At 52.0% G+C, this 9,968-nt stretch overlaps 1 protein-coding gene across 13 annotated transcripts in view; it reads left to right on the top strand.

Moving 5' to 3' along the window:
- Positions 1–402: 402 nt before the first annotated feature.
- Positions 403–9,968, top strand: part of LOC129846204 (liprin-alpha-1-like) — a 53,401-nt gene continuing 43,835 nt past the window's right edge. For all 13 annotated transcript variants that reach the window (XM_055914207.1, XM_055914197.1, XM_055914203.1 and 10 more), the window contains exons 1-5: positions 403–561; positions 1,146–1,228; positions 1,416–1,566; positions 4,476–4,702; positions 5,185–5,410. In XM_055914207.1, coding sequence (XP_055770182.1) covers positions 418–561; positions 1,146–1,228; positions 1,416–1,566; positions 4,476–4,702; positions 5,185–5,410 — 831 coding nt within the window. In that variant the 5' untranslated portion in view covers positions 403–417. The remainder of the gene's footprint in view (positions 562–1,145; positions 1,229–1,415; positions 1,567–4,475; positions 4,703–5,184; positions 5,411–9,968) is intronic.

The following is a 9,968-nucleotide window of genomic DNA, read 5'->3' as shown; positions in this document are numbered from 1 at the left end:
TGAACCAAGCTGGGACAATGCTGTGGTCATTATCTATAGATGAACCAAGCTGGGACAATGCTGTGGTCATTATCTATAGATGAACCAAGCTGGGACAATGCGGTGGTCATTATCTATAGCTGAACCAAGCTGGGACAATGCTGTGGTCATTATCTATAGATGAACCAAGCTGGGACAATGCTGTGGTCATTATCTATAGCTGAACCAAGCTGGGACAATGCTGTGGTCATTATCTATAGATGAACCAAGCTGGGACAATGCTGTGGTCATTATCTATAGCTGAACCAATCTGGGACAATGCTGTGGTCATTATCTATAGATGAACCAATCTGGGACAATGCTGTGGTCATTATCTATAGATGAACCAAGCTGGGACAATGCTGTGGTCATTATCTATAGCTGAACCAAGCTGGGACTATGCTGTGTTCATTATCTATAGATGAACCAATCTGGGACAATACTGTGCTGATTCTCCATGTGCTGTCTCTTCTCCACCAGAACGGCCTGATCAGAGATCTGGAGCTCAGTAAGAAGCTGGTTGAGGAAACACACCATGAGAAGGTAAGGACTGGTGACTCTGGCTGCTGTCTCCTCTGAACAACTAGAGAGTTGTCATCGCTGTGTTTGGATTCTCGTTGCCAATGACACTCCTCAAGTCTGTCTTTCTCCCCTCCCTCTCCCCCTCCTTCCCTCTCTTCCTACCAACTCCTCTCTCCCCTTTCCCTCTCACTCCCTCTCCCCCTCCTTCCCTCTCTTCCTACCCTCTCCCTCTCCCCCTCCTTCCATCTCTTCCTACCCCCTCCTGTCTCCCCTCTCCCCCTCCTTCCCTCTCTTCCTACCAACTCCTCTCTCCCCTCTCCCTCTTACTCCCTCTCCCCCTCCTTCCATCTCTTCCTAACCCCTCCCCCCTCCCCTCTCCCCCTCCTTCCATCTCTTCCTAACCCCTCCCCTCTCCCCCTCCTTCCATCTCTTCCTAACCCCTCCCTCCTTCCCTCTCCCCCTCCTTCCCTCTCTTCCTTCCCCCTCCCCTCTTCCTACCCCCTCCCCTCTTCCTACCCCCTTCCCTCTCCCCCTCCTTCCCTCTCTTCCTACCCCCTCCTCTCTTCCTACCCCCTCCTCTCCCCCCTCCCCTCTCCCTCCTTCAGGAGCAGCTATTGATCCAGATTGAGACGATGCGGGCGGAGAACGAGCAAGGCAGGAACAGGAGCAACTCACTGCTGCACCATGGGTAAAATAATCAACTTTCTCATTGGCTGTCCTGGACTCTGGCTCACACATGATTGGCCAGTGCTCTGGCCTCTCTGCCCACCTCTTTTCTTTGTGATTGATCTATTTTGTGTGTGTGTGTCTGTCCTTGCGTTTGTGTGTGTGTGTGTGTGTGTGTGTGTGTGTGTGTGATGTGTGTGCGCTCTCAGGCGGTCTCACCAAGGCAGCACCCCAGACTTCAGGTACCCGGTGTCGGCCTCCTCTATGATGGACAGCCACTCGGACCACTACGGCAGCGCGCTGGTGCTGAGGCGGCCCCAGAAGGGGCGTCTCGCCGCGCTACGGGACGAACCCTCCAAGGTGAACCCCTGCAGCCCTGTGTGTCATAGTGAGGGACAGTTTAAATGGAATATTGGCAGCTGGGCTCTGTCTGTCTGGTGGACCTAGATACTGATGTTTCAGTTCATTCAGATCAGATATCCATTGTCTGTGTTGAAGTCCTCTCTGGCCCACAAACTGTTCTCTCCCTCCCTCTCTCATTTGTTCTGTATCTGATGGTATTCTCTCTCTCACTCCCTCTCTCATTTGTTCTGTATCTGATGGTATTCTCCCTCTCTCCCTCTCTCATTTGTTCTGTATCTGATGGTATTCTCTCTCCTTCCCTCTCTCATTTGTTCTGTATCTGATGGTATTCTCTCCCTCTCTCCCTCTCTCATTTGTTCTGTATCTGATGGTATTCTCTCCCTCCCTCCCTCTCTCATTTGTTCTGTATCTGATGGTATTCTCTCTCTCCCTCCCTCTCTCATTTGTTCTGTATCTGATGGTATTCTCCCTCTCTCCCTCTCTCATTTGTTCTGTATCTGATGGTATTCTCTCTCTCCCTCCCTCTCTCATTTGTTCTGTATCTGATGGTATTCTCTCTCTCCCTCCCTCTCTCATTTGTTCTGTATCTGATGGTATTTTCTCCCTCCCTACCTCTCTCTTTTGTTCTGTATCTGATGGTATTCTCTCTCCCCTCCCTCTCTCATTTGTTCTGTATCTGATGGTATTCTCCCTCCCTCCCTCTCTCATTTGTTCTGTATCTGATGGTATTCTCTCTCCCTCCCTCACTCTCTCATTTGTTCTGTATCTGATGGTATTCTCTCTCTCCCTCCCTCTCTCATTTGTTCTGTATCTGATGGTATTCTCTCTCTCCCTCCCTCTCTCATTTGTTCTGTATCTGATGGTATTCTCTCCCTCCCTCCCTCTCTCATTTGTTCTGTATCTGATGGTATTCTCTCCCTCCCTCCCTCTCTCATTTGTTCTGTATCTGATGGTATTCTCTCTCCCTCCCTCCCTCCCTCTCTCATTTGTTCTTTATCTGATGGTATTCTCCCTCCCTCCCTCTCATTTGTTCTGTATCTGATGGTATTCTCTCCCTCCCTCCCTCTCTCATTTGTTCTGTATCTGATGGTATTCTCTCTCTCTCTCCCCTCCCTCTCTCATTTGTTCTGTATCTGATGGTATTCTCTCTCTCTCCCCTCCCTCTCTCATTTGTTCTGTATCTGATGGTATTCTCTCTCTCTCTCTCCCCTCCCTCTCTCATTTGTTCTGTATCTGATGGTATTCTCTCCCTCCCTCCCTCTCTCATTTGTTCTGTATCTGATGGTATTCTCTCTCCCCTCCCCCTCTCATTTGTTCTGTATCTGATGGTATTCTCTCTCTTCCTCCCTCTCTCATTTGTTCTGTATCTGATGGTATTCTCTCTCTCCCTCCCTCTCTCTTGTTCTGTATCTGATGGTATTCTCTCTCCCTCCCTCTCTCATTTGTTCTGTATCTGATGGTATTCTCTCCCTCCCTCCCTCTCTCATTTGTTCTGTATCTGATGGTATTCTCTCTCTCCCTCCCTCCCTCTCTCATTTGTTCTGTATCTGATGGTATTCTCTCTCTCCCTCCCTCTCTCTTGTTCTGTATCTGATGGTATTCTCTCTCTCCCTCCCTCTCTTGTTCTGTATCTGATGGTATTCTCTCTCTCCCTCCCTCCTTCTCTCATTTGTTCTGTATCTGATGGTTTTCTCTCTCTCCCTCCCTCCCTCTCTCATTTGTTCTGTATCTGATGGTTTTCTCTCTCTCTCTCCCTCCCTCCCTCTCTCATTTGTTCTGTATCTGATGGTATTTTCCCTCCCTCCCTCCCTCTCCTTTGTTCTGTATCTGATGGTATTCTCTCTCTCCCCTCCCTCCCTCTCTCATTTGTTCTGTATCTGATGGTTTTCTCTCTCTCTCTCCCTCCCTCCCTCTCTCATTTGTTCTGTATCTGATGGTATTCTCTCTCTCCCTCCCTCCCTCTCTCATTTGTTCTGTATCTGATGGTATTCTCTCTCTCCCTCCCTCTCTCTTGTTCTGTATCTGATGGTATTCTCTCTCTCCCTCCCTCTCTCTTGTTCTGTATCTGATGGTATTCTCTCTCTCCCTCCCTCCCTCTCTCATTTGTTCTGTATCTGATGGTTTTCTCTCTCTCCTCTCCCTCCCTCCCTCTCTCATTTGTTCTGTATCTGATGGTTTTCTCTCTCTCTCTCCCTCCCTCCCTCTCTCATTTGTTCTGTATCTGATGGTATTCTCCCTCCCTCCCTCCCTCTCATTTGTTCTGAATCTGATGGTATTCTCTCTCTCCCCTCCCTCCCTCTCTCATTTGTTCTGTATCTGATGGTATTCTCTCTCTCCCTCCCTCCCTCTCTCATTTGTTCTGTATCTGATGGTATTCTCTCTCTCCCTCCCTCCCTCTCTCATTTGTTCTGTATCTGATGGTATTCTCTCTCTCTCCCTCTGCTTCTTCTCTGGACAACAGAGACATGTAAGTCAGAGTAAAGACAACCATAATAATGAGAGGTTGATTTGATAGTGTTGCTGTGGAGTGTGTTTTACAGAACATGGCTTAAAGGTATTCTGGACCGTCCGATTCTGTGACTAACTTTCTCTGTAACTTTTCCTTCCTCTCACTCATCATCCCTCCCTCCCTCATCCCTCCCTCTCTCTCCCTCGCTTCCTCCCTCTCTCTCCCTCGCTCCCTCCCTCTCTCTCCCTCGCTCCCTCCCTCTCTCCCCCTCTCCCACATTCCCTCCCTCTCTCCCCCTCACCCACATTCTCTCCCCCCTCTCCCTCCCTCCCACATTCTCCTCCCTTCTCTCCCTCCCTCTCAAATGTTCTTCTCCCCTCTCACTCTCCCCCCACCCACCCTCTCTCTTCCTTCCACATTCTCTTATTCCCCCCCCCCCCCCCCCCCCCCCTCCCAGGTCCAGACTCTGAATGAACAGGAGTGGGAGCGTGTGCAGCAGGCTAATGTTCTGGCCAACGTTGCTCAGGCGTTTGAGTCTGACCTGGACACGTCAGACCTGGAGGACGATGAGCGCGAGACCATCTTCAGCTCAGTGGACCCACTGTCCCCTGCTGGCCAGGCCGACGCTCAGACCCTGGCCCTCATGCTGCAGGAGCAGCTGGACGCCATCAACAACGAGATCAGGTACACACACACACATCCCTACTATCAGGATGTTGGACGTATTTCAACTTCATTCTGGAGATGTCATTCTAATAATCTGATGAGAAACATTTTCCCTTTTTCATTTTAGAGAAAACAAGGAGATGCTAACACTAACATCTCTCTTGCCCCGCTCCCTCTCCTCGCACTCCCTCTCCCTCCCGCCTCCTCCTCTCCCTCCCTCCCTCCTCCTCCTCTCCCTCCTCCTCCTCTCCCTCTCGTGCTCCCTCCCCCTCCTTTCCCTCCCCTCGCTCCTTTCCCTCCCCTCGCTCCTTTCCCTCCCCTCGCTCCTTTCCCTCCCCTCGCTCCTTTCCCTCCCCTCGCTCCTCTCCCTCCCCTCGCTCCTCTCCCTCCCTCCCCCTTTCGCTCTCCTCTCTCTCCCCCGTCTCGCTCTCCTCTCTCTCCCCCCTCTCGCTCTCCTCTCTCTCCCCCCTCTCGCTCTCTTTCACCCCACCCCCCTCCAGGATGATTCAAGAGGAGAAGGAGAACACAGCCATGCTGGCAGAGGAGATCGAGAGCCGTGTGGGCAGTGGGGACAGCCTGGGGGGCAGCCGCTTCCGCTCCATGAGCTCCATCCCCCCCTCCTCCATGGGGGGCTCGTCGCCCCCCGGCTCAGGCTCCTCCACCCCGCGACGCATCCCCAACCGCAGCCCCAACCGAGAGGTGGACCGCATGGGAGTCATGACCCTGGTGAGAGAGAGACCTATGCCCTTGTGGAGATCTGAGAGGATTTGATTGGTGGAAGTTCCACCTAGCCTATCAGAGGACAAGTGGAGGTCTCATCAAATTACATACGCTTCTTAAATCCTCTCAGTTCTCCACAAGGGCGTAGGGTTTAGGGGGGGGATTTGAGATTGGGCCCTACACTCCATCCATCATCAGTCTCCTTTTACTCATTCAGCTTCAGTCCATCCATGTCGATCAACCAGGTCCTCTTTCTTCCTCTCTGAAACAAGCAGCCTTTCAATCATCCTCCTCTAGAATGACATCATCCTCCTCTAGAATGACATCCTCCTCCTCTAGAATGACATCATCCTCCTCTAGAATGACATCATCCTCCTCTAGAATGACATCATCCTCCTCTAGAATGACATCATCCTCCTCTAGAATGACATCCTCCTCCTCTAGAATGACACCCTCCTCCTCTAGAATAACATCCTCCTCCTCTAGAATGACATCCTCCTCCTCTAGAATGACATCATCCTCCTCTAGAATGACATCCTCCTCCTCTAGAATGACATCCTCCTCCTCTAGAATGACATCCTCCTCCTCTAGAATAACATCCTCCTCCTCTAGAATGGCATCCTCCTCCTCTAGAATGGCACCCTCCTCCTCTAGAATGACACCCTCCTCCTCTAGAATGACACCCTCCTCCTCTAGAATGACATCCTCCTCCTCTAGAATGACATCCTCCTCCTCTAGAATGACATCCTCCTCCTCTAGAATAACATCCTCCTCCTCTAGAATGGCATCCTCCTCCTCTAGAATGGCACCCTCCTCCTCTAGAATGACATCCTCCTCCTCTAGAATGACATCCTCCTCCTCTAGAATGGCATCCTCCTCCTCTAGAATGGCACCCTCCTCCTCTAGAATGGCACCCTCCTCCTCTAGAATGGCACCCTCCTCCTCTACTCCTCTAGAATGACACCCTCCTCCTCTACTCCTCTAGAATGACACCCTCCTCCTCTAGAATGACACCCTCCTCCTCTAGAATGACACCCTCCTCCTCTAGAATGACACCCTCCTCCTCTAGAATGACATCCTCCTCCTCTAGAATGACATCCTCCTCCTCTAGAATGACATCCTCCTCCTCTAGAATGACATCCTCCTCCTCTAGAATGACATCCTCCTCCTCTAGAATGACATCCTCCTCCTCTAGAATGACATCCTCCTCCTCTAGAATGACATCCTCCTCCTCTAGAATGACATCCTCCTCCTCTAGAATGACATCCTCCTCCTCTAGAATGACACCCTCCTCCTCTAGAATGACATCCTCCTCCTCTAGAATGGCATCCTCCTCCTCTAGAATGACATCCTCCTCCTCTAGAATGGCATCCTCCTCCTCTAGAATGACATCCTCCTCCTCCTCTCTCTCTCTCTCGCTCTCTCTCTCTCTCTCTCTCTCGCTCTCTCGCTCTCTCGCTCTCTCGCTCTCTCGCTCTCTCTCCATTCCTTTAGCTTCACTAACTGTCATGTGTCATTATTGGATCGTAATACCATCCCCTGTTCATACTAGTCCATAGGACATCTGTTTCCTGTGTTGTCAGATCTGTGTCCATTAGAATCTAAAGTTTTCATCTGTTCAGTGTTTCTGACACGTTCATGGAACTAGCTACTAGTTTGGCGTTTTGTATTTGGTAGGTGACGTGTGTGTGTGTGTGTAATCTGTACCTGTGTTCCCCCAGCACTACCTCTATAACCCCTATGTGATCCAGAGGTCTCTGTCCCACCAGCAGACGGTAGCTTACCTGCCCTACCCTGCTGCTAGCATTAGCTTACCTGCCCCCCCTGCCTGTAGCTATTCTCCATGCTACTTCCAGGTACCACCCCCTACCCTCCTCCTCTCTTCCCCAGGCAGGGTTCAGTCAGCCTGGGGTCGCACTCACACACACCGCCCCCTGTCCCACGTTCCATCTGTGGGGCCACACAGCAATCACTAGCTGTTCACTAGCCTCTCATGGGAGGGTTTTGAAGTTGTCCATGAATGCTGGGCCCCCATTGGACTTCAGAAAAAGATCAGGCAGGTAGCTTAACCAATGAAGATGCAGAGCAAATGTGAAAACTCTGTTTGGCTGTTAGCTCATCACGCGCCAGACAGAATGGCTGTTAGCTCATCACGCGCCAGACAGAATGGCTGTTAGCTCATCACGCGCCAGACAGAATGGCTGTTAGCTCATCACGCGCCAGACAGAATGGCTGTTAGCTCATCACGCGCCAGACAGAATGGCTGTTAGCTCATCACGCGCCAGACAGAATGGCTGTTAGCTCATCACGCGCCAGACAGAATGGCTGTTAGCTCATCACGCGCCAGACAGAATGGCTGTTAGCTCATCACGCGCCAGACAGAATGGCTGTTAGCTCATCACGCGCCAGACAGAATGGCTGTTAGCTCATCACGCGCCAGACAGAATGGCTGTTAGCTCATCACGCGCCAGACAGAATGGCTGTTGATTTTGATATCAGTTAAAGTAGAACCGTGCTCAATTCAGACTTCATTTCAGACTCAACAGAGTTAAATGAGGTATTTTCCCCTCAGCTTGAGTTCTGCGTTTGAGTTCTGCCCCCCCCCCCCCTCTCTTCCTGGTTCTCTTATCTCTTCCTGTGTTCAGAGCAGGACTAGGAGAACCTTTCCTGGAAATATGTGCTGCTACTCCATTTGTTTATTTACTCTAGAGATGCCAAGCTGGAGAAAAGGCATGCAGGGGCACATCAACCCTAGCTGCCTCACTCCCCTGTCACATGACACGAGTCCCATATCCCTGGCTGCCTCACTCCCCTGTCACCTGACACGAGTCCCATAATCCTGGCTGCCTCACTCCCCTGTCACATGACATGAGTCCCATATTCCTGGCTGCCTCACTCCCCTGTCACATTACATGAGTCACATATTATTACCACAGTCCTAGGCTGTGTTCAGTAGGGTACACCGTGGCAAAACATTTCAAAACAGAATTGGACACGTTGATGCTGGTTTTCTTTGTGTTGTGCCCCCTGGACATTACCCAGGCCTGTTCCTTTAGGTCAACGGGCCTGTCTCTTTAGGTCAACGGGCCTGTCTCTTTAGGTCAACGGGCCTGTCTCTTTAGGTCAACGGGCCTGTCCCTTTAGGTCAACGAGAGCGCGGTCGCTGTGTGAGAGCGCGGTCGCTGTGTGAGAGCGCGGTCGCTGTGTGAGAGCGCGGTCGCTGTGTGAGAGCGCGGTCGCTGTGTGAGAGCGCGGTCGCTGTGTGAGAGCGCGGTCGCTGTGTGAGAGCGCGGTCGCTGTGTGAGAGCGCGGTCGCTGTGTGAGAGCGCGGTCGCTGTGTGAGAGCGCGGTCGCTGTGTGAGAGCGCGGTCGCTGTGTGAGAGCGCGGTCGCTGTGTGAGAGCGCGGTCGCTGTGTGAGAGCGCGGTCGCTGTGTGAGAGCGCGGCCGCTGTGTGAGAGCGCGGCCGCTGTGTGAGAGCGCGGCCGCTGTGTGAGAGCGCGGCCGCTGTGTGAGAGCGACCCCGTAAAGCAGTAGCTCAGCCATTAGCTACTAGCAGACTGAACCCCCCCCCCCCCCCCCCCCCCCCCCCCCGGAGTGTGTTTTGCAGTGTTTTCACTCTGCTCCCTCTGATCTTTGACCTCGGTGTGATTTCCCCAGATTTCACAGACTGTGTATGTTTGAACGTGGACAGACAGTAGAGTGATGTAGTAATGCAGGGTGGTGGTAGGGGGAGACAGTAGAGTGATGTAGTAATGCAGGGTGGTGGTAGGGGGGAGACAGTAGAGTGATGTAGTAATGCAGGGTGGTGGTAGGGGGGAGACAGTAGAGTGATGTAGTAATGCAGGGTGGTGGTAGGGGGGAGACAGTAGAGTGATGTAGTAATGCAGGGTGGTGGTAGGGGGGGAGACAGTAGAGTGATGTAGTAATGCAGGGTGGTGGTAGGGGGAGACAGACAGTAGAGTGATGTAGTAATGCAGGGTGGTGGTAGGGGGGAGACAGTAGAGTGATGTAGTAATGCAGGGTGGTGGTAGGGGGGAGACAGTAGAGTGATGTAGTAATGCAGGGTGGTGGTAGGGGGGAGACAGTAGAGTGATGTAGTAATGCAGGGTGGTGGTAGGGGGGAGACAGTAGAGTGATGTAGTAATGCAGGGTGGTGGTAGGGGGGAGACAGTAGAGTGATGTAGTAATGCAGGGTGGTGGTAGGGGGGAGACAGTAGAGTGATGTAGTAATGCAGGGTGGTGGTAGGGGGGAGACAGTAGAGTGATGTAGTAATGCAGGGTGGTGGTAGGGGGGAGACAGTAGAGTGATGTAGTAATGCAGGGTGGTGGTAGGGGGGAGACAGTAGAGTGATGTAGTAATGCAGGGTGGTGGTAGGGGGGGAGACAGTAGAGTGATGTAGTAATGCAGGGTGGTGGTAGGGGGGAGACAGTAGAGTGATGTAGTAATGCAGGGTGGTGGTAGGGGGGAGACAGTAGAGTGATGTAGTAATGCAGGGTGGTGGTAGGGGGGAGACAGTAGAGTGATGTAGTAATGCAGGGTGGTGGTAGGGGGGAGACAGTAGA

This window comes from Salvelinus fontinalis, unplaced genomic scaffold (genome assembly GCF_029448725.1).
Source record: "Salvelinus fontinalis isolate EN_2023a unplaced genomic scaffold, ASM2944872v1 scaffold_0477, whole genome shotgun sequence".
Classification (NCBI taxonomy): Eukaryota; Metazoa; Chordata; class Actinopteri; order Salmoniformes; family Salmonidae; genus Salvelinus; species Salvelinus fontinalis.
Note: the sequence above shows the minus strand (reverse complement) of the source record. Positions and strands in the feature narration are given on the sequence as shown.